This window comes from Grammomys surdaster, unplaced genomic scaffold (assembly GCF_004785775.1).
Source record: "Grammomys surdaster isolate TR1022 unplaced genomic scaffold, NIH_TR_1.0 146, whole genome shotgun sequence".
Classification (NCBI taxonomy): domain Eukaryota; kingdom Metazoa; phylum Chordata; class Mammalia; order Rodentia; family Muridae; genus Grammomys; species Grammomys surdaster.
This window is the reverse complement of record NW_021604604.1, coordinates 397,673-422,982: the sequence shown is the minus strand read 5'-3', so window position 1 is coordinate 422,982 and position 25,310 is coordinate 397,673. Positions and strand designations below refer to the sequence as shown.

The window sequence follows — 25,310 nt, the reverse complement described above, 5'->3', positions numbered from 1 at the left end:
TTCTGGCTTCTGCAGGTACTGCATGCACATGGCACAAATGTATACATGCAGGAAAAAGCTTATACACAAAAATAATATAATTTTAAAAATTTTTACTTAAAAATTTACTTCTGAGGTGAAGGCTACTATTCTAGAGAAATCACTGATGAAATTCTTTTTAAAAAATGTAAGACAGTTTATTAATTTTAGATATAATATGAGAAAAAAAACATTTTCTCTACTATCTAAAAATCATTATTCCCTAGTAAGTGAGATGCCTTGGTGGGGGAATGTGCTTACCATCAGGCCTCATGGCTTGGTACAATACCTAAGATCCACGCGGTAAATGGAGGAAGCTAATTCCCTTGGGTTGTCCTTTGACCTCCATGTAAGTACTGTGGCATGTGGTCTCTCACTCCTGCATTAAAGAAATAAAATTAATGTGTTGAAAAATAAACATTTTTAAAACACCATTATTACCTGTAGTTGAAATTTTGATTATAATTGATTTCAATATTGAAATTTTATAAGCTGTTGATTGCAGAAAACACAAGGAATATAACAGACAGTTTGGGGATATTTGAGCTGCACCTTCGCTGTCTGATACCTGATAAAGAAAGCTTATGAAAGACAGTATAGAGGTAGCATTGGATGTGTGGGCCTGACTCATGACTGTTACATGCGTTGAAGGGATTCTGTACCATTGGCATGCTTTTAACCCTCAACTTCTTTTCTCCAAAGTGTTTTACCAGCATATGTTGATTATATACACATAACAATGAGCTTCATTATCTTGTGTTCATCAGTTTAATAGATATTTTGATCAAATCTACCACTCCCCCATTCTTGTCTCTTGTTCCGCAACTAGCCTTTCTTCTACCTTCTTGGTTTTGCTTTTGGTGAGATGACCCAGTGATTATCATTATCAAACCTGCCAAGCAAGCCCTAACTGACCATAAATCCTTAGAGAGGGATGGGGTCTCACCCTATTGTTTACCTCCATGACAGGATGTTGAAAGGCACTTTTTTTTTTTTTTTTTTTTTGGTTTTTCGAGACAGGGTTTCTCTGTATAGTCCTGGCTGTCCTGGAACTCACTCTGTAGACCAGGCTGGCCTCGAACTCAGAAATCCGCCTGCCTCTGCCTCCCAAGTGCTGGGATTAAAGGCGTGCGCCACCACTGCCCGGCTGAGAGGCACATTCTTGTGCAGGTACTCACAGCTGCTGTAAATTCAAGAGTGCAGCCCTCCCATACTGGTCCCCTCCTGGTAAACTCATATTCTTTCTACCCTTCTCGGGTGATCTTCCTGAAGGGTTACAGGCTCTGATACAGATGTCTATGAAGGTCGAGCTTTACCAGCCATTTGTTCTAATTACGTTGACCAGTTAGTTACTGCTGGTCACAGCAAAAGAGGCTTTTCTGCCTGAGGCTGACAATAGTACTAGTCAGTGGGCATAAACAATTGTTTAGAAGATAACCTGATAGACCTATCATGTCCATTTAGCAAAACAATAGTAGTTTTCCCCTCTGGTACCTATGACCTCCCCAACCATAGTCTTTTTGGATTTATAGTGCCAAGTGTGAATTCTCTCCTGTGAAGTGGACTTCAAATCTACTTAGACAGCAGTTGGTAACATTTCTCACTAACATATGGGGATTATTGTATTGTACCTGCTTCTATGTTTAAAAATCATTATTCTTTTTTAACCTAACAAAGAGGGGAAAGGGTCCCAGAATAACCATTCATACTTAGTCATTGCGTATGGAGGGTGTGGCCAGATTTCAAGAAAAAAAAAAAAAAACAGGACAAAACACTTGTTTCTCATGCTACTTTATCTGTCACCTCTTCCTGCACCTGGGAGGGTGTGGCAGCTGTTTCACAGCAGGAAGTAGGAACAGTACCAGAGTTCCCAAGGAATGACTCAGTTTGGCATGTTAAGGATTTTATCTTAACAGTAATGTTAACTTATTGGTAGTCTATAAATTTTGGTCATCATCCCACCATTGGACTGTATTCAGGGTAAGCAGTGGCCATGTTTTCCAGATATAAGCTAACATACATAAAAATGTAATTGTATGGGGAAAAGTCAGCTAAAATTCTATGTATTCTCATGTAGAGGTGTGTCACAGTGCCAAGTAATACACTAAGCAAGAATTCCAATTAAGTCAGCAATGTAACCATTCAGAAAGGCACTTGTGTATGTATATATGTATATATACATAGTCTTTACAGTTTCAAACAATGTTTGTGAGCTCGGGATATTGCTTAGTGGGAGAGTAATTGCCTAGCATTATATAAGGTTCTAGTTTAAAAACCTAATACCTCAAAACAAGGATTTTAAAAAAAATTTTTGAGACAGTTTTTCTGTGTAACAGCCTTGGCTATCCTGAAACCTGCTTTATAGACCAGGTTGACTTCGCAGAGATCTGCCTGCTTCTGCCTCCTGAGTGCTGGGACTAAAGGCATGGGCCATCATGCCTGGGGATTGTGTTTTCTGAAACAGACTGGCCTCAAGCTCATTATATTCCTTCTTTACTTCCCAAGTACTGGGCTTATAGACATATATCACCCAGTTCAACATGAGTTCATGTCCTCAAATTACAAATATTTAAATGCTGGCTCACTATTTTGTTGAGTACTCACTATTTAGTCCTTCCAATAGGAGCCCTATTTGTTGACATAGCTTATAATATTAGAAATGGTGGCCAACTTGGGAATACATAGCAAAGGTCAAAGGCTTTAACAGTTGTTTACAGGTAAGTTCTACCACTAATTAGTCAAAAGTATGTATTTTGTTAGGCTGAAATTCATTTGAGATAATATTCTTAGAAAAGTGTTTATATTTTAAAACTATAAAAACCCATTTTCCTATGTATCAACTCAAAAAAAAAAAAAAAAACCCAGAGCCTAGTAAGTTTCCGTAGATAATAAATAGTTTCTAACAGCAGGCCTAAGGATCTGCTCATAGATTCAGCCAAGCTCTTCAGAACTACATGAATGCTGCTGATTTTTTCTCTTTCACCAATGCAGTGTCTTGTATTGATATTGGAGATCAAACCCAAGGCCTCTCAATGCCAGAACCTTCTCTCCCTGTGAGCTGTGCTGTCTGCAGCCCCACTGCATTGGTTTTATGTGATAATTTGTCTGTGCCTGTTATTGCTTTTTCTTTACTTTTTCCTCCTTGAAAGAGTCTCCTGTAATCTGGAAATACTAGGAACTGTTTTGAATTGTGAAATTAATATGTGATATATATTATATATCACAGAAATAAAATTATATGACTATATAATTTATATAATATATATTATGCAATTATATTTAATATGGAATAAGCAGTACCTTAAAATTGATGTTGGGGCTGGAAGCAGTTGGGAGGCTGAAACTGAGTTCTAAGCTTTGGGTAAGATGAGCCACCACCACATCACACTTTAAAATCCTGTTTAAAGCAAGATTAGAAGATGCTCACATACCTATGTATAGTGAGTGCCTGTGTCATTTTCATGATGGTATTTGTCATGACTTTCTGCTGGGCCTAAGGAATTAAAATGAGCACTACTTGTGCAGATGTTAAATTAGGTCCTTAAAGGAAAGCTCATTTGTTATGAAAGACCTTTCCTCCCTTCATAAGATACAACCCTATGATAAACATTTACTTAATATATGAGTCAAGTGTTATGCTATAGTATCAAAAACTGTAATTGGTGTTGAAAGGAAAAATACAGGCTCAGGACCCCCAAGACTAAGTTCATAGCACAAAGATTTATGTACCCCATGAGGGACAGAGGACAGGGAATAAGAGACAGAGACAGGAGATGGAGGATGGGCAGAAGAGAAAGGGGATGGGGGAGGAGAGGTATTTGTCCCAGAGGACAAAGGATTGTCTCTGGGTAGAGAGGAGGCAGACCTGGCACATAGGAAAATGGTGGTTTATAAAGGTAAAAGGGTAAACCTGTGTTAAGATAAGGAGTTTAATTTTGATTGGGCATGTTAAGTAGAGGGCTTTTGAATGCTGGACTTTGCTAGCTGGACCTTGGTAGTGAGCCTCAGGAGGAGGAAGTGGCCAAGTAAAGGAACAGACCTTGGAACTAGCTTCAAGAACGTAATCTAACAGATTTTTAGCAAGGCAGAGGGGGAGAAGGACAAGGCCTGCCACAGCCATGTTTGCCATGCTCAGGATGGCTTGAGTCCTTTCAAATTTCTCTGGTTTAATTAATTGAAATTCAGTGTTTTACAATTCCTATACATGGTGATATAACAATGACTGGTTCACAAGAAGCCAGAAACCCATGACTCACACCTGTAGTCCCAACTTCTTGGGACTGAGAGAAGAAGACTGCTTAAGGAGTAGTCCCTATTCTGAAAAAAAGAATTTCCTCTTTACTGTTAAATTAATATCGCTGTATCATTTTGCAAGATTTTTTTTTTAAGATTTATTTATTTTATGTACACTATCATTGTCTTCAGATACACCAGAAGAGGGGACCAGATCCTATTACAGATAGTTGTAAGCCATTACATGGTTGCTGGAAATTGAACTCAGGACCTCTAGAAGAGCAGTGAGTTGTTTTAACCACTGAGCCATCTTTCCAGCCCCCTCCTTGCGAGTTCTTATCCTGTAATTTGTGAAGATAAATGAATTTAGAAACCCAACAAAGTTAAATAGGAGTTAAAAGAAAATTCATGTCATGTCATATTCATTTAATATAGTTTTTAAAACTTTGCACAGTGGCATTTGGTTCTTTAAGATATATTTTATTTTTGGTAAGAGGGGAGGGTGGGGGGGGAGAGAGAGAGCTCATGCACACGTGCATGGGACCTAGCATTTGATTCTTTAATACATTTTATACTAGGGCAGAAAAGAACATTTCTTTTTCTTGTAGAAGACCTGGGTTCAATTCCCTGTCCTAACATGGCATCTACGACCATCAATAACTCTAGTTTCAGGAATTGACACCATCTTCTGACCTTGAACAGGTTCACATATGGTACCAGGCATACACGCAAGCAAAGCACTATGTAAACAAACAAAAAATCTTCATACATTGCAAACCACTTTTATAAAATACATGTATTTGTGTGTGTGAAATGTGAGGGCACGTGCATCCTAAGGTATGCAAGTGGAGGTCCATTGCAAGTGTCACTTCTCCTGTTCTACCTGTGGTTCCATGGATTGAAACCTGCTTGTCATAGCTGGGTCTTTAGGGTCTATAGAACAGCCAAGATTTTTATACAGTTTCTCTTAGAGAAATAAAATTCTTTATCCTAGATCCGATATCCAGTTTTCACAAGATGATTGCTGAGAAGGTTCTAGGCGGCGTCTGTTAAAAAGCATTGCTTTCTGTTAACTAGAGATATGCAAGCCAGCCAGCGTTCCGTAGCCTTAGTTGCAGAAATGATCCACACTGCCACTCTGGTTCATGACGACGTTATTGATGATGCAAGTTCTCGAAGAGGAAAACATACAGTTAATAAAATCTGGGGTGAGCAAAAGGTATGATGATTTTTATTGTTACTTTGAAAAATCTTTCTTACCAAACCACATGCTTATGGGATTGAATTTGCAGTTCAGATTTGTAAATATACTTGTTTGAATGTGGTCTTTAAAATTCCAAAGAATGTGTTGTCTCTGTAAAGGTCTTGACAGCAAAAACAAACTCAGTGATTCTCCTTAGTCTCTGTTGTTTTTACTTGAATTTCTTCTAGTTATAATGAAAAGCATTCTCATGAGTATTTCTTGTGGTATCATGCATTTTTCTGTTGGACTCAGATTGCCTACACTGATTTGAACCCATAAGCATTTGTTAACTTGTTACATATTCAAGAGTGTCAAAGCAAATAGAAACTACAAAACAAGAGAAATCTCAGAAATAGTTTCTACCTTCAAAACTTTACCTTAAAAAGATCCTAATAAGATTTGCTATACATACAGGCATACACACACGCACATACACACACACAAATGTTTTTATATTTGATATATAAAGAGATTTATTATTTTATGAGTGTGGGTATTTTGCCTTCATGCATATATATGCACACCACTTGCATGTCTGGTGCTCAAGGGCACCAGAAGAGGGCATTGGATCCCCTAATAGTGGGCTTACAGGGGTTAGAAGCCACCATGTGGGTGCTGGGAATCAAACTGGGGTCCTCTGGAAGATCATCCAGTGCTCTAAACTGCTGAGCCATTTCTCTGACCCCTGTATATTTATTTTAAAACTTATTTCCTTTTTTTTAGCATTGCTTGAAGAGAATATGTAAAATAGGTACTTTGGATTGAGGATTTATAAATTATGGGTTGAAGAATGAAGTTGAACAAATGAAAAAGAGGATGTACAGGCCTTCCTTCTGTGAGCAGGCCTTCACCCACACATTGCTTCCATTGGCAGTCTTACATAGTTGAAAACAAACCAAAGTACATGAAGCGAATCTACCCTCTTACATTGTCCTTCACATGAAGCATATGGTTCCCTCCTGTTTTCATGTGCTAGCTATGCTTTAATTGGAATGAATTTTCAAAATGGTGAGTAATTACTAAGCATATGCTAAATAGCAGTATCTGAGATATTAGAGAACAGATAAATACTAAAATGGTTATTTTGAAAATTCTTTTACCTTGGGAAGGGATGTACCTCTGTTGTTAGAACTCATGCTCAGCATATAAAAGGCCTGGAGTCAACCACTGGCATTGGAGATGTGGTGATAAGTGTCTCGAATTCCAGGACTCGGGAGGTGGAACAGAAAGATCAAGAGTTCAAAGTCTGCTTTGCCTACATAGCTAGTGGAAGACAGCTCAGCTTGCTTGCTTGCTTGCTTGCTTGCTTCCTCCCTCCCTCCTTCCCTCCCTCCCTTTTTTTTTTTTTTTTTCCTCTTTTTGAGACAGGTTTTCTCTGTGTAGCCCTGGCTGTCCTGGAACTTGCCATGCAGACCAGACAGGCCTTAAATTCAAAGAGATCATCTGCCTCCATCTTGGGAGTGCTGGGATTAAAGGCGTGTGCCACCACTTCTCTGTGACAGCCTAGCTTTTTAAAACATTCCATGAACTCTAGCATTTCCGTGTAACAGGATAGTACTGATGCATACCTTTAATGTGCAGGTATTGTGTACGATATAATTTCACTATATAATCTATAACTGATAATTTGTTCAGGGCACATTAATATTTTGGGAATCAAACCTAGGTTTTGTGCGTGCTGGGCAAGTGCTTAACTACTGAGATAGCTGTGAGCGTTTTATCTGTGATGCTTTATTCTCCTTTTCCAGGCTGTTCTTGCTGGAGATTTAATTCTTTCTGCAGCATCTATAGCTCTGGCACGGATTGGAAACACAGCTGTTGTATCTATGCTAGCCCAAGTTATTGAAGATTTGGTGCGTGGTAAGTCCATTCTGACTTTGCTTTTTTATTTAGAATACCAATTCTGGTATTTAGCCAGGCAATAAAACCATAACTCAAGTAACCATTCTCTTTCTTGATAGGTGAATTTCTTCAGCTAGGGTCAAAAGAAAATGAGAACGAAAGGTTTGCCCACTACCTTGAAAAGACCTTCAAGAAGACGGCCAGTCTGATAGCCAACAGTTGTAAAGCAGTATGTACGTTCTGTCTTTTTTCAAGTTGAGAAAAGCCCACACTTATTTCTTGGTGGAAACATTTAATTAGAGAACCTTAAAATAGCATCCTAAAATTCCAGACATCAAAGAGAAACTATTACATCCCAGAGACTTTGTGCTCTTCTCACTTTCGTTGTGTCCTTTTGGTATGGAAATAATGAACTTTTCTGTCATATTTCCTCCCCCAAGAATCAATCAAAATATTCCCCAATCTAGGCTGGCAAGATAGCTTACCAGGGAAACACTTGCCACAGAAGCATGATGGTAGAACCCTGGGACCTAAGAGAGGTCAGAAGCAATTCCAGGAGCTGTGCTCTACCCACTGCATACATGCCATGGCACACGTATGTCCGTTCTCAAACATGTCACACAGTCAGATAAAATGAAATCAAGGTATTTCCTAATCAAATATATATAAAATTCAAATATATATAAAAATCAAATATATATACAAGAGCAACTCTTTGTCATGGTTATCACATAATATTTTTGACATTCTGCCTTTTAAAAGTTATGAAACACTGAATTATCACATAAATATTTACCTGGGAGAAAAATGTTTGACTAATAGATTGTACTAGTATTCTACATACTTGTTCATAAACAGTAGATCTAACCAATTTTATTATATCACCTACATCTGAGCCATAATTTTCTGAATATAAATTGAATAGTAACTTACTTTCAGTCTCTCTGGTCCTCTTTACCTCCTCTCTATGCTGTGTTTTCTGCCTCTCAGCTTTATCCAAACATTTAAATCACTGTCTTTAATCTGTATATTAAAATGTGTGATAGTCATTGTTAGTTCACAAATAAGAAGCAGTCTCTCTATAAAACTAGTCCTGTGAGAAGCTGTGCTTGATGGTGCATACCTGTACTCTTAGCCCCTGGAGGCAGAAACAAGAAGACTGTATACTCAAGGCCAACCAGGGCTACATAGTGAGTTTTAGGCCACCATGAGCTGTAGATGACATCCTGTCTCAAAAACAAAACATTGTTTGTCTGAACATGTCCCAAGGTAGCAGGTTTAGAGAAGGAACCTGGGCAAGCACTGGTCCTGTGCAATAATCCTGTGCAATCACAGCAACAAGAAAGACACATGTAAGGACAGGTGGAAATTGTCTTGGAACATTCTTGGAAAGTTATACTAAAAGGGAGCCTTTTCCTAGCCCTTTGACAATAATGCCTCTATTTTGCTATGCTTCATGTAACATATACTTGTGGACCAGAAATTAAAAAATAAGGACAACACTTTCTTAGTAAAAAGATCTAATTGAAAGAGATGTGAATTGCATAGGACAGGCTCGCCACAGTCACAACTCTTTGTCTTTCTGAAAAAGCTATTACATTTCCATTTGTGAGAAATGACAAGTGGACTGGTTTTTAAGAAGATATGAAATTATGACAGACATTTTTAAATGGGCATTATAAAGCTGTTGCGTTGATGCTTTGTTATTAACTTTTGGTTGTCAAATCTTACAAAGTTTAACCTCAGAATGTTTTCTGCTCTTGAAGAAAACCTAAGTTCAGTTCCCAGCACTTAAATTAGGCAGCTCACAATCACCTATAACTAAAAAATCTGACACCCTCTTCTGGAAGCTCTGTCTTCCTAAACCAATGGAAAAACATGCCCCTGTTATCCAAGTCTTGAGGCTGACGCTAGAGGATTGCTGTGACTCCAAGGCTAGCTAAGGGGTGCAGGAAAGAAACTGCCAAAGCAGCTGCTCCATGATTAAGGGGGAAGGTTTCTGTCATGAATAAGAGAAGGAAAATAGCAGAGGCATTTGGAAGAATTCAGAACAGAGAGAAAAAGAAGTAGTTTGGACTTTGAAATGTATAACAGGTACTTGTGATGAGAGGCTCTAGGTGCCTGGAGTCCAGCATGGGCTTTGACATGAAACCACGGGCACATGTCAGTGGAGCTATGTCTTTTCTGATGTCCCTTCAGCCAGAGGCAAGGGAAGTGACTCCCTTTGGGGAAGGAAAATTTTTTTCACAGGTTCCTGAGGGATGCTAGACTTTTATCTAACCACCAGAAATCTGACTATAATCCCGCTTTAGCTCATTTCTGATATATGAATTGCCTGAGACCTGACAATTAGTTTAAAATAAAAGCCTATGTAAAAAAGGGGAACAATCCATCCTCAGGAACTACTAGTTATGTTAAGAGAAGTTCATTGATAGTTAAGAGAAATTCACAAGTTTGCTGCTGCAGTTTAGAAACACTAACAGCAGTGGAGATGCTTATCTCTAAAACACTACATGAGCATTCTCTAGGCACAAGGAGCAGTTATGCATAGGACAAGGAACTAATTCACACAGTGATGTAATCCTAGGGACCTGTGTCACCAGGGAAAGGCATCATTACTACTCTCTGCTTAAACAGCCAAAGATAATGTGGGTGTAATGAGGAGCTCCTGTGTTTTTCAGAGATTATCAAGTAAGCAGGGCCTCAGCAGGTAAGGTGCTTGCTACAGCCTGATAACCTGAGTTCAGTCCCTAGGACCCAAGTGGTGGAAAACCGTAACAGAGACACATGTACATATAAGTAAATGCATGATAAGTGCAATAAAAAGCAAGCAAGTAACCAGTAGACATGCATTTTAATGTGGCTCAATTCTGATTAAAAATGAAATGGTCTAGGACTGAGATTAAAACTTAGTGGTAAAGCATAGCTTAGCATGCATAAATTCCTAGGTTCAATCTCTAGTATTACCATCCTCTGCCCCCAAGAAAACTCCAGATTTTCTTTTTAGAAACCCAATTACAAAAGAACACACATGGTATACACTCACTGATAAGTGGATATTAGCACAAAAGCTCATAATACCCAAGATACAACTCATAGACCATGTGAAGCTCATGAAGAAGGAAGACCAAAGTGTGGGTGCTTCGGTCCTTCTTAGAAGGAGTAACAAAATACTCACGGGACCAAATATAGAGACAAAGTGTGGGACAGAAACTGAAGGAGGGCCCGTCTGAAGACTGCTCCACCTGGGTATCCATCCCATATGCAGTCACCAAAGGCAGACACAGATGTGGATGCCAAGAAGTGCATGCTCACAGGAGCCTGATATAGCTGTCTCCTTAGAGCTCTGCCAGAGCCTGACATATTCAGAGGCGGATGCTCACAGCTAACCATTGAACTGGTCATGGGGTTCCCAATGGAGAAGTTAGAGAGAAGACTGAAAGAGCTGAAGGGGTTTGCAGGCCTCATGAGGAGGGCAACAATACCAACTAACCAGAACTCCCAGGGTCTAAACCACCAGCCTGGGAGCACATAGGGAGGGACCCATGGCTCCAGCTGTATATGTAGGGGTGGATGACCTTGTCTGGCATAGATGAAAGAGGAGATCCTTGGTCCCATGAAAGCTGGATGCCCCAGTGTGGGGGAATTCGAGGGTGGGGAGAAAGGAGTGGGTGGGTGGATGGGGGCACATCGTCATAGAAGCAGGAGGAGTGGGGATGGGATAGGGGGTTTCTGCGTGGGGAGGAAATGGGGAAAGGGGATTACATCTGAAATGTAAATAATCTAAGAGAGAGAGAGGGAGAGGGAGGAAGAGGAAAAGGAGGAGGAGGAGGTAGTGGTGGTGGTGGTAAAATGGGAAAAAAAAAAATAAAAGAAGTGTTCTGTGCTGACCACAAGGAGGTGTGCTTGCAGTGTTCCAGAACTCCCTATAAGATAACAGCAAAATCTCAGTGTGAACGCTCTGAATACAATCTCTTTATATAAGTGGCCATGGATGGAAATATTCCAGAGGTGTTAGGTATTTAAAATGTCTATTTTTATATGCTCTTGGTATTTAAGGTGCAGACATATGACCAAAGACATTCATTCAAAGGAAATTAGACATGCCAAAGATGGGAAGTAAGAGTTTGGAGATAAAGATCATTACAGAACTAATGGGATTCCATAATGCTTTGAGAATTTAAAGGAAACTTATCAGACTTTTCTTCAGTTTGCTAAAGACACTATTTTTCCTCAAACCATACCTCTCCACCAATTTTAAATCTATATTCTATGTTTTTAGCCAAAAGAATTTTAAAATCCACAGAGAGGACTGGCTAGAGAAATTGTTTTGAGGCTTTAAATGATATTAAAATAGGATTGATGTTATTTTTAAAGCATGGTTTGCTGTTTATTTGTGTACATAATCATGCCAAATGTACTCTATAGCTGACAGTTAAAACCGTGATTTGTTCCCCAGGAAATCTAGTGGGAATTAGATAGCAACAACAAAGCCCATCCCTCCCTTCCTTGTATGCATTGCCGTGTTCCTGTCTGCTTCACCCAGCACATTGGTCTTAGTGCTTTGGGTTCTTCCTGTTTCATTTTGCCTAAGTAAGATACATACATATTATTTCCTACTCTTTATAACCTGTAATAAATTAGTAGACTACTTGGTGTTTCTTCTGGCTGCCTACTTACACTATATTCTGGATGATTTCATGTTGTTTATAGATTCTTCACTTTAAAAACAGCTGGTCAGAGTGAAGTGTGTGATGGTGCACATCTTTTTTTTTTTTTTTTAATCCCAGCACTCAGGAAACAGGAAGGTAGATCTCGAAGTTTGAGACACACTTGGTCTACATAGCAGTTTCCAGGCCAGCCAGGACTATATAGTGAGTCCCAAAAGAAAAAACAACCACAAAAACAAGAAAACTCCACAGTTGTACAGTATCTGTTGTGTAGCCGTAGCATATTACAGTTACAAGCCACATTACCATGCCTGTATGTGTGTCCTGGGGCTTGCTTTCAGTGTGAAGATAGAGTCAATTATATGTGTAGTTTTGTTAAGCACCCTCAGATCTCCTTCCATAAGGCCATGTGCATCACTGTCAGCAGTTCCTGGGTGTGTCTTCCTCTCTCTCTGGGGCTTCACTAACAGAAATTACACTAGATTTTTCCATTTCTGACAATCCAGAATTACATCTGCCACTTCTTGAATGAAGCCAAACATTCGGATCATTGATGGCTATCTGGTGCTTTGATCCATTATTATTATTATTTATTATTATTATTTGGGGAAGTTCCTGTCACAGAACTTGTGTGGAGGTCAGCAGCTTTGTAGAGTTGGTCCTCTCCTTCCACATTTATGTGGCTTCTCAGGATTTGAGCCCATGGAGCAGAGTACTTATAATTAATGGCTGTTTGCGCTCTCTCTCTCTCTCTCTCTCTCTCTCTTTCTCCCCTTCTCTTTCTCTTTCTGAGTTGTCTATATTTATCTTTGACACATTTATACTGCATATTTACAGGGGGCTTGTATTTGTTTGAGGCAAAATTTTGCCCTGTATCCCAAGTTGGTTTACAACCAGTGATCTTCCTGCTTCGGCCTCTGGATTACTGAGATTGCTGTGTTCAAGATCACATTCCAGATCTTTGTGATACAATGTTGTGCATGTTTCTCTCTAGCTGTTTACTATATTTATAATGGAATATACTCAAAGTCTCTACAGTAATTTGTAATCTTTTTATTATTTTTTTATGTGTATTGATGGTTTGTCTGGCTGTGTGTCTTGTGTACCATGTATATGCAGTTCCCACTGAGGTCAGAACAGGGTGTCAGATACCTTGGGACTGGAGTTAAAGATGGTTGTGGGCCAGTATATAGGTGTTGGAACTGAACCCAGGTCCTCTGGAAGAGCCAGCCAGTTATCTTAACCACTGAACCATCTCTCCAGCTCCTGTAATTCCTTTTGTTTGTTTGTTTTGTTTTGAGACAGGGTTTCACTATGAGGCCCTGGCATCTGGAATTCTCTGTTTGATGAGCCTAGCCCATGAATCCATAAAAATACTCCTGCCTCTACCTCCCAAGTGCTGGATGAAAGATGTGCACCACCATGCCTTCTACACTGTTTTAAACAAATAAGACCATAACACATAAAATTTGTCCATCAGAAAATACCTCTAACGTATGGTAATGTGAGTATACATTCCAAGGATAACAGAGATCCTGGTTAAATGTTGCTCCTCCAGTGCAGTCAGCACCTCTCAGTCTTTCTGAGATGAAATCTGTGGGAATGTGGTGTTAGGTATGGTCCTCAAAGAAGCACTGGTGCACAACCCAGCCTGACTGTGGCATTTGCTTCAGGCAGAACAATTAATCATACTCCTCTTTCTTTGGTTTTCTTTCATACTCTGCCCACTTCCAGGAAGATATTAGGCATCTCTCTGGTGCTGAGTTCAAGCAGTGCCATATATCTTGCCATTTCATGCAGTGTGTTACACTGTATCTGATTTTATACCTTTGACTGTTGTTTTCTGTTCCCTAGCTTTAATGAAGGGAATCAGGACTCTTTAGAGTAGTCATCAAGCTGAACAGAAATTTTGACTCCTCAAAGCTTAAGTAATTCATAGTGCTAGTTTTATGTACCACAAATGCTAATTCATTGACTTTATAAAAATAAGACGTTTACCATTTTTATTTTTTGAAAGAAAGCTTCTAATTCTGGCTTCTATATCTGTCTTTATGTTGAAAAGATAACATTAATCTCACGACTGGAGATTGCTTCATTATCAGTTATTTCTGCTTGGGGGGATGGAAATAATTTTGTTCTCAGTTTAGTATATCCAACTGCCTGAAGCTTGCCTTTCTCGGGTGGATATCTTGACTTCTTTTCTACATTGACTTCCATGTGACCTCACAAAGCACTTGCAAAGAATAGCCCTTCCTGGGCTCCTGTGGATCACAGGTCTTTGCTTTTGAAAGCAGTGAAGAGCTTTACCATTTACTCAAGTAAGTGGCTGTCTGACCTTTTGGTGTGTGCAGCTTAGCCCTGCTCTGCCAGCATTACAGCTGCGTATGTTATTAAGTCATCAGGAAGTTCCCAGGGCTGAGTGGGCTGAGTGCTAGAGCACTTCTCATCATCATGCACAAAGCCATGGGTTTGATCCTCAGCACCACCAAAGAAACAACAAAAATAACAGTGAGCAATGATGTGGCTAGCAGATCCTGCCTGCATCCTGCTCCTGGATGTAGTGAAAAAGAACAGGAGGATTCTGTTGTTTCTGACTCAACTGTTTAGCCTCCTCTAACTTCACCTCTGCAGTCTTCCTGCCTCACCTCTTGAATGCCTAGATGACAGGTATGCATGTCCATATCCAGCTAAACAGGAGGGTCAATTTCCTTTTCCCTTTCTTCCTCCCATGCTTCCTTCCGTTTTATTCTGCCTGTTGTGCCTAAGTCCAAACCAATATGCTAGGTAAATGGTTCACTACTGAGCTATATCCGCAGCACCAAAGGCGAGTCCTTAATGACAAGTTTCTGCTCTTTAATGAGGTAAGAGTTTAGTTCCTCCACTTTACAGGTGGGGAAACTGAAACACAGAAGGATCACGCAGCAGATCAGGGTCACTGATAGTTGTTAGTCATATCTCCAATCCCACAGGCTTCTGGAGAGCTTGTCCCACCTAGCCATGCTGCTGTCCAGGGAGAATGCAGTCTCCAATAGAGAACCAAAGAAGTAGGCGGGTGCTTATTTATCACCAGTGACCTATTTCATCTGGCTTCCTTACTGAACATCAACAGAGACTTTGCTTTCCAACTGAACAGAATGTCTCCCCAGTCCCCTTCTTGTTTTTTTCCCAGTCTTTGATTTCTAAAAATGTGGCTAGGCCTGCTTAGCATGCTCAACAGTGCAGCAGGAAGTAGCTCTGGTGGATCAGTGTGGATTAGCATGCTCAGCACTAACCAGCTTGTGTTTGAGGTTTTGAGCTTTACAGGGCTTTGTAAGTCTTCCTTGTCTCCTCTTGGAAGGGTGGGAGTGCAAACAAACAGTCCTAATACAGTTAAGTTACTTCTGATGAGAGAGAGGTGGAAACAGTAAGTCTAGGGAAGATCCTTCTCATAATGAAAACCAGACCTAGACTTGAGGCTCTTAACAGTCGTAGCAAGAAACAACTGCATTCAGAAAAACTGTGATCATCAAGCTGAGCTACAGATGAGGAGGAGCTTGGCAGTGTTTTATGTTGGATGAGAGTTCAGCCCTGAAATGAGGGTTCTCCTCAGAGGTCATTAAGCCAGCAATTGCACTGAGTGCTAGGAGCCAGTGTTTTACACAGTGGGATCTACTTTGCATACCAGAAAGGTCTGCTTACATTATTATCAGAATTTAGTCTTGTGGCTCTTAGCCCAAAAGACTGTTTATCTTGTTTGAAAGAACAGGAGGAAGAAAGCTAGATTCCCTAAAATTTAAGAAAATGGGTCTGCGCGGTGACACTTCCTGTATAAGCTGCCAACCTGAAAGCAATCCCGGGAGTCCATGTAAAGATGAAGAAAAGTATTGGCAGAGTGCACTCCTGCATGCTCACAGATACTAATATCAATGTAAGAAAATGCGCTGCAGTTGGAGCTGGATGGTAGAGTGCCTGCTTAGCGTGCAAAAGACCCTGGACTCCAGTCTCAGAACTGCACAGAAAGAAAATGTCCCTTTGTTTTGTTGTTGGTGGTTTTGTTTTGTTTTCAGGCGGGGGGGGGGGGTCTCTTATGTGTAGCCTTGGCTGTCTTGAAACTCTCTGTGAAGACTAGTCTGACCTCAAACTCACAGAGGTCCCCCTGGCTCTGCCTCCTGATTAAAGACATGTGCCACCACCGCCTGGCCAAGAAAACAGCACTTTTGAATGTGTTGGGTTTCCTTTTAGTGCCAGCATCCCCTGATTGTCTGTAATGAAGGCTCAATGCTCTGAGGGAATGTATGAGTGGCTCCATCGTGGTTGGCTGCCTGGTAGCTGGATGCCACAACTTACCAGAATCTTCTTTTTCCTTCAGGTCTCTGTCCTGGGTTGCCCTGACCCAGTGGTGCATGAGATTGCCTATCAGTATGGGAAAAACGTTGGAATAGCTTTTCAGGTTGGTATGCTTGTTTGTGGGAATGGTGAGATATAGGCACAGCTGCATTCTCCTCAGTGTAAAGTGTTCAAAGCAATGAAGACAATGGCAACTCAGTGGGTATACTCATCTTTCCTTTTCGCAGCTCATAGATGATGTATTGGATTTCACCTCATGTTCTGACCAGATGGGCAAGCCAACATCTGCAGACCTGAAACTAGGCATAGCCACCGGCCCTGTCTTGTTTGCTTGCCAGCAGGTAGGTCTTACTCTCTTTGAAACATTGCTGAGGAGCCCTGTGGAACCAATATCTCAGGTATATCTGGTAAAGTGAGATAAAAAACAGCTGGAGGCATTTAGATAAGGAACCACAGATCTGATCCTGGTTTGGTAACTAAGATGTTAGGGTGGTAATTTCACTTCTATAAACCTTATCTGTGAAACACAGGTTATAATCTCCTCAGTTGTTATGAGGGCTAGTTGATATACTACTCATAACCTTGCAAATCAGAAAGTACTGAGTGAATTTCATGTATTTTGGGTGTTGCAAGATTGATAATTACTACTTTTATGATTGGGTATGCCTCAAAGCCTCTTAAAGGTACAGGAAGTTCTAAAGGTGTCTAAGTCTGAGGAAGTCATAAGTTGTAGTTTAATGGAACTGTTGGCACCCCTAGAGAAGCCCTGACGCCTCAGCCATTGCTTCCAAATGTGGAGAAGTCAACTGAATGCACTAGAACCACATAGTTCCTTCCTTTGCCACACTGAGAGACTGTCAAGTACGTAAAGCTGCTTTCATGTCCTCCTAACATAGACGAGATGCTTCACAAGCATCAGAGATGCTGCAGTGACTGTCAGAGCAGCCGTCTCACAGCATCACCTGGACCTTGACCACATGCTTTTGACCATATGCCAGACTCTGCTTGGAATAAGTGGGCCATTAGCTGTATAACAGTCTCTTTAAAACAGTTAGTCATCTGAGTGGCATTTAAGTGGCTAGTTGGCAGTGTATTAAGATAGTCATTACCAACTACCTTTTGGGTCTAAAATTTTTAAGCTGATTATCAGTCTTTTCATAAATTTTGCCTGTATTCTTTATTTAAAATGTAAGTCATAACTTCTCTAGGACTTACTAGTTCCATTTTGATATTAAAACCAATGACATTCCTTTTGATTCATTTCTGATTCAAGAAACAGAAGAGATGATCTTTCATCCTCTGACCTAGTAGAACTACTACAGGTAATTCAGCCTCAGGGAGGCTGAAGCCTGGACGGCTGCACTGGGTACCATGGACAGTGCCTGTCGATGAAAAGACTAGAGACTACGAACAGAGATGATGAGACACTTAGTAGAAACTTTTGTCCTTGTTACCAGGCTCGAACATCTCAGACATTTGAGGTCAGGGTAAGAAGAGAAAGATGTACAGCTCAGATGTAGTGACACAGGCCTGCAACCCAATACCCATGTGCTGACGCAGAGGGATCATCTGAGATTGTGGACCATCTGAGCTACATTAAAAACAAAACAACAACAAAATGTCTCAAAAATAAGAAACAAAACACAGGCATTCTATGAATGGTAGGTTTCTTCCCCCATGAGACTGAGACTTATTAACTTACTAACCAAGTTTAGAAAAATTAAGAAAACCTTTTGTACATTAAAGTAAGGAACATTTTCTGTTATGCCATAGCCACCTACACACAGATGCACACACTCACACTCACTCAGTGTTCCTGAGCCATGTGTGTATAAATGAAAGTATATCTGATGGTAGGAAAATTAACCATTGGCCAACATTTGTCATACAATTACAGACCTGCATCATCTCTGTCACATGTGAGTACACATGAATAAAGTAGAGCATGGTCCACGGGCCAAACCGGCTAGCTCAGCAAAGAGCAGCCCTGAGTTCTTCCCTGATTTATTCTATAAAGAGTTTGGATTACTTTTAGAAATCTCAACAATTATAAATACTTGTCATGAGCTCCATGAAACAAATGAAATAGACTGGTGCTTTTTTTTAATTGTTTTATTGCATTACTTATAAAGAAACCAATTTCCTTTCCTGTACACAAAGAATAGCTAATTTTGCATTCAGCTATAATGAGACAAAGTGAGAACAGAAATTGAATGCACAGCTCTTATGATTAGCCTGCCATCATAAGATGGGAAACTGCTAAGATGTTGTATTTGTTTATCTGAAGGTTACCCAAACTATGGTTTTATGTGTGTGTTACTGGGAAATCTCAGAGTCATGAGGCACCCAGTTACTCTGACCGGGCAGCACCTTCCCCTTTCTGCCTGTAAGGCAGTGGGAAAAGGAGCTGCAGGCATAGTGTAGCCCCAGAGAGGAGACCCATGATAAAACTGAGCAGCAGTGCCTCTGGGCAGGACTCAGTGTGCCAAAAGTTAATCAATATATATTTATACTTAGTCAAGGTTGTATTTATAAATTGTTCTCAAAAGCCTGAGCTTAGGCTCTTTTTATGCATTATTCTGCTAAAAAGAGGTTTCTAGCAAAAAAATCTGTCAGAAGTTCATGGGGCTTAAAATAACTTTGGGTGAATCAAGTTCAAAAATAATGCAGGATTATACAGTATTTAGCTTTAATAAAACAGTGTTGATTTTAGTTTATAAAGGATTCTTTCTTACATTGTCCCTGATCTCACAACTCCACTTTATAGTAGATAACTGTTTGTTTCTTTGAATGAAATTGATGCTTGTGTCTGGCCAAAATGGAACATCTGGTAGATGGCACAGAAGGCAATTGAACATCTTTCCCAAGTCTTCTAAGACCAGCATTCATTTTACTATGCTTGAATTACTCCTTCAACTAACAGTGTATATAATAGTACCCAGGTAACTGGTATGCCCTAGCACTGGCGATACATCACAGTGTATCCACTATTATTAGTGGCTAACATACCATTTATAGAGTACTAGTGAGGTGTTTGTAAACCTTTCCTAGAGGGATGTCTTGTCCACAGATCTGTCAGTGAACTGATCCATCGTTATAACACTGAAGGTCTTGCTCTGAGACCCTAGGCCTTCCATAAACAGTCTCAGTCTCTCAAGAACAAAGATAACAGCCATGTCCACCAAAACCCTGGATTGTCTTTTCCTTTGTAGTGCTGCATGGTAAATGATCTTGACATTATAATTTGCTGGACTAAGAACTGGATGACTGATTATCCTATTTTTGATATTTTTGGGAAAGATTCCCTGGTGGCCAAGTTCAGAGATTTGAGGTGCATCAGAAGGCCATGGCTTGGTGGTAGAGATTTGCCTAACATGTATATGACCCTGGGTTTGACTCCAAATAAGCACATGTATCACACGCGCGCGCGCACACACACACACACACACACACACACACACACACACACACACACTATGTTTTCTGAAGAGGTCACAGTGGTGATAGTATATTCTTGTATAAGTGTGTATATTGTCTTCAAGAGCAAACACTTGAGCTCTGTTGGTAGAGTAATTGCCTGCCTGGACTCCATCTCTAGCACTTGGGAGGTAAAGGCTAGGAATTCGAAGTTATTACCAGCTACATAGTGAGTTGAAGCTCATCCTGGGCTACATGAGATTGTGCCAAAAAAAGAAAAAAAGAAAGAAAGAAAGAAAGGGGAAAAAAAGGAAAAAAATACAGCCCACAACATTGTCAAAGGCCTTATTCACAAGTGCAAACCAAAGCCAGAGGCAGCAGTCTATAATGAAATTGTACACAAAATCTACTGGACGAGAAATGAAATACGTTTATCCCAAACAAACAAATCTCCACTTTTTCTTTAAAATTACTTGCACATTAACTCAGTAACATTTACCTGAATCTGTTGTACTGTCTCAGGCTTTATGATTTTTCTCAAACTTCAAACTTTTGCAAAAGTTTGAATACACATTTCCCTGCAGTGTGGTTGTAATGTCTGACAGTTATTCTTGCTGTGTGTGGTGCCCAAAAAGGTAAAGAATTGATTAGAAATAGCTGTCCTCTTCTTCCTTGCTGGTCCTGTTAGACTTGCTGGTTCCCTTCTCTAAAGTTGATATTTAAATATGTAAATGTGGGAAAGTGATTAAGGCATAGTTATATAATCTTTCAGTATGGAAAACAATGTGAGAAAATTGTTTGGCTTTCTATTTATTATGCATTTTTAATATTCATATTAAATCTACAATGACATATGAAAATGTTTGTGAAATACTCAGAAATAAAATAGAAGTGTTTTCCTTTTTGGGTGAGATTACAGTAGTTTAAAAGCTCTTTTTAAAAATTTTCCTTTCATCTGTTTGTTACTGATAAATCACTAGACCTAAATGTCAGGCTGTAGCCGTACTTCCCACTGTCATCACCAGCCTCTGCACCAGATGCCCAGGCTTATGCTATTGTGACTATTTGGCACCTTAGACTTACCCAGGTTTGGAGACTGAACCAACCATCCCAGTACACTGATCACCCTTGGAGTTTTGTGAACACATTTCAGAGTTAGAATCCGACTCCCTCACAGGCTATTTTCCTACTTGTAAAACAGCATGAACAAGCAAAAAATAAAAATAAAAATAAAAAAATAAATCTTCTCACTGAAATTGGGGTGAGAACCATCTTGTTTCTCACTTCTTCCTTACATGCACAGTGGTAGGAATGGGCTTTTACAATTTGACTGATACTTGCATATTGAAATTTACCTAGTGTTACTTCAAAGGAGGAATGCAGTCATGCTCACTGCAACTTAGTTTTCTTTAAAATACTGCTTTCTTGGTGTTTTTAGGGTAAAAGCATCAGAGAAACTACATAGTTGGCATACTTTATCACACGTAACTCATGCTGAGAAGAGAAGTTTATAGATCATACACAGGGAAGTTTTTTATGAGATGTCCAAGACACTATCGCCATCTGCTTTAAGATATAACCTAGAAATAAGCAGGTGGGGGAGAGGTATTTAAAAACTAAAAGAAACCACCAAAATTATCTGATTGATTTAATTCATAAAAGACCAGTAACTAATGCAAACTAGTACTTAAGAACTAACCAGTTGTTGGTCCATTAAATCCTGTATGGATGCAGGGCAGTGGTGGCTCACGCCTTTAATCCCAGCACTTGGGAGGCAGAGGCAGGTAGATTTCTGAGTTCGAAGCCAGCCTGGTCTACAGAGTGAGTTCCAGGACAGCCAAGGCTATACAGAGAACTCCTGTCTCCAAAAATAAAAAACAAGCAAAAAATTTGTATGGATGTTAGCTGTCTCTACAACTTTGTTCTCAAACATGTACTTTTCTAGAACACTGCTCCTCATTTGGTTAGGGTTTCTCTTCTCGATGTGCCCTAGTTTTTCTGCTGCATATCCCATAGTCACTATTACAGGAAAATTTATTTCATCCTTCAGGTGTAGTCCCAGAGAAACTGGCAACCGCATAGGCATAGATATCTGTGAAAAAACACATCCTACCTCTTACTCCATGGAACTGCAGACTGCTAGAAATTGGAAAGTTGAAACAGAAAAGAAGACTGAGATGAGGAAATTATTCTGCTGGGATGGTTGCTCGAAGAACCTGGACACAGGGTTTGGGTCTGGAAGTGATTTGTTATCCTGATTTGGTCCTAGTAAGAAATGAAGAGGATAAAAGGCATTTCCATCATGACTAAGAGATTATATTGTGTTTATGTGCATGCATGCACTGGAGAGACAGGAGGACGAGTCAGTTCTCTCTTGTTCTGAGATCAAACTCGTCATCAGATCATGCAGCACTTAGATCAGACCAGCCATCTCTCTAGCTTGACTTTTTTCTTTTTGCTATCAGACATTTTTATTTTTCTCTCTTATTTGTGCTACAATGAGTTAGTTCTAGGACCAGCCATTAAACCTAGAAAAGCAAAAGGAAGAATTTTCTCTCCCTTACGAAATCTTCAAGCCCTTGAATTTTTGTTTTTTATGATAGGGATGGAACAAAACTCTAAACATGCTGGGCAAATGCTCTAATGCAGAGCTGTACCTCTGACACCTCCGGTCTTTTTAATAACTCAGTACACTGCTCCGGCTGGTATCTATCTCCTCTAATCCAAAGGAGGTGTGCATTAAAAATTTGGTGATAACAACAGTATAATCAGATTTGTTGGGAGGAGATCGAGGCACTTAATGCCCCTCCCCCCAAGCCCCATACAAATGCAGATTTTCAGTGTACAGGAAACAGTGTCTAATTCCTCACGTCTTCCTCGACCACCAATACCAACACCACTTGGCAACTCATTAAAAAGGCATTCTCAAAGCATTGCCTACTGAATCAGAACCCAAGAAGCTCAGAGTACAGTACTTTGTCTTCCTGAAACTTACTCAATACTGGACTGCAAACAGAACAATTCGTTCTGTCTTGTTTAATATGTATGTGCCTGCTTGTCGTGTACTGCTTGTGTGCAGTGCCTTTGGAGGTCTGAGGGGAAAATTACAGAAGACTGATCTACCTGGGTGCTGAGAACCCAAAACAGATTCTCTGCAAGAGCACAAGTATTCTTAACTATTGAGGCCACCTCCCCAGTCCCCATTTTTTCTTTTTCTTATTTTCTATAGTTACAATCAAATATTAAAAAGCTTCATTGCTCCAGGAACAATAAAAAGATTTCCCTTCTTTATGGTTAGTTTCCAGAAATGAATGCTATGATAATGAGACGGTTCAGTTTGCCAGGAGATGTGGACAGAGCACGGCAGTATGTATTACAGGTAAGACTATTTTTAAAGGATGATTTTAAATCTTGTTTGTGCCCAGCACCTAGTGAAGGTAAGAGGACAACTAGTAAGTGTAGGTTCCTTCCTACTGTGTATGTCCCAGGGATCAACTCAGTTTATCAGGCTTGGCAAGCAGGCCTTACTCACTTAGGGTTAGGTACTTGGCTTATCCCCAAGTAAGATAATTTTTAAAAATATAAAAGGCAACAGCAGGTACAATAACAAAATCGACAGAGCCAAGTTGATCAACCCTTACCTGATTTGACAATAACTAGGAAAACTTATTTAAAATACTTTTATATTTAATTGTGGTGCCTTTGTGCCCTACTTGCAGGAGTTGGTTCTCTTCTTGTACCATGTGGGTCCTGGAGATTTTTTTAACTCATTCAGGCTTGGCAGCAAGCTCCTTTACCTGCTGAGCCATCTCAGGAGACACACACACACACACACAGCTCAATTAATATAATTTCTCTTTGAAGTTATTCAGTAATCTTCATATGCAGGCCAAGCTAAGTGAGACCTATTAGATTGAAGTGAGCTGTCTCATGTCCATGAATATCACTGTACTGTGCCCAGGACTGGCCCCATCCCTGTTCACTTCCAAAAGTTAGACGGTTACAGTAACTTATTCATAAATGCCTTTCATGCCTAAAGCAAGTGGGTCATTAAAAACAAACAAACAAACATAGTGAACAAGCCACAGTTTACTCTGTTCAGGACCTAGAAGCATGTTTTAAATGTGTTGCTGTGTATCTTCAGAACTTTCTCCTAGATGCTAAAGGCTTTGTTTTCTTTAAAGAATTACTTCCAGAGCCAGTGGGTAAAGGAACTTGCTGCATGTAAAGCCTTTTGACCTGAGTCTGATTTCAGAGACTCACATGGTGGAAGGAGAAAGTCAACTCCTGCAAGTTATCCTCTTATATCCATCCACATGTGCCCTGCCATACACACACCCACATCCACATACTAAACACAAACATAAATGGATTTTTTTTTAAGTGATCAGTTTCCAAAGTCAGTTATCTGGAGGCCACAGGTTAAATAGAAGAGAGTAAGCAAACAAGAATTAGTAAGCAGGTGCAGTCTAGTGTACAACACAGGCAAGAATTCTCAATAATCATGCTTCCAGTTTTTTAGTGAGTGCTTGGCAGTGCTATAAAAACTCAAATCCAATATTCATCAGAGGGGCTCTAGCCTTAGAAATAATAGTGCAGCAGTCCTTTGGTATCCCTGAGGGTTGTAGAACTCCTCCTTGGGTCTCAAAGATGAATGTGTGTTTAGATATTTAGAATATTGCTTTATACTTTATATTGTTTATAATACCTAGTTATGATTGCTTAGATACACAGAGAATGGTAACAAAGATATACATGCTCAAGTTATGTCCAACAAGTGATCGGTGAGACTGAAGAGCGAAGTTAATTGTAGTTCTCATAAATATGATACACTGTTCCTTTCAGAAACCACCCTGTCTTTGTAACACAGACATGCACTTAGAATTCACAAATAAATTTGTCAAAGGGGTCTAAATTCTAGGTCCTTATACACTCAGTGGGGCTTCTAAATTCTATTCCTTCATTAAGTACGTATGGACAATTGAGGATTACTAAAGGGTTAGTTAAAACTTGCTGAGCAGAAGAAAGTGTGAGTATAAACTGAAAACTATAAACAGGAGAATCGACAAAGATACTGAATTCTTAAAACAAGACCTTTAAAGCTCCCTTGTGTCGGAAACTGAACAGTTTTGCACATGTTAGCAAGGGCTCCAGCACCAAGCCCATTCATCTCTAGCCCATTATTCAACTCAACTAGAATAGGAAATAATTCTAAGAACTGACAAATGGGGTCATATGTAAAAGCTTCTGCATGACCAACAGACAGCATACACAAGAAAAAAAAAAACTGCCAGCTATAGACTATATATCTAACACACCAAATATATAAAGAACTGCAAAAGTAAATGCTAATTTAGTCATTCACTAAAGAAATACAAATGGCCAGTAAGTATTTGAAACATGTTCAACATTCTTAACAATTAGGAAAATGCACATTAAAACTGAGATGCCATCTTAACCACCATCAGAGTGGCTCTTATCAAGAAAACAAGTAATGGTGAATGCTGGTGAGGGTTCAGAGTGAAACGAACCCTTATGTATTGCTAAAGGGAATGTAAAGT

General features: G+C 39.8%; 1 protein-coding gene across 1 annotated transcript in view; it reads left to right on the top strand.

Annotated features, from left to right (window-relative positions):
- Positions 1-25,310, top strand: part of Pdss1 (decaprenyl diphosphate synthase subunit 1) — a 37,931-nt gene that overhangs the window by 10,563 nt on the left and 2,058 nt on the right. Inside the window, exons 5-10 of the mRNA XM_028764913.1 lie at positions 5,329-5,470; positions 7,243-7,354; positions 7,456-7,565; positions 16,355-16,435; positions 16,560-16,673; positions 23,048-23,128. Of these exons, the coding sequence (XP_028620746.1) occupies positions 5,329-5,470; positions 7,243-7,354; positions 7,456-7,565; positions 16,355-16,435; positions 16,560-16,673; positions 23,048-23,128 (640 nt within the window). The remainder of the gene's footprint in view (positions 1-5,328; positions 5,471-7,242; positions 7,355-7,455; positions 7,566-16,354; positions 16,436-16,559; positions 16,674-23,047; positions 23,129-25,310) is intronic.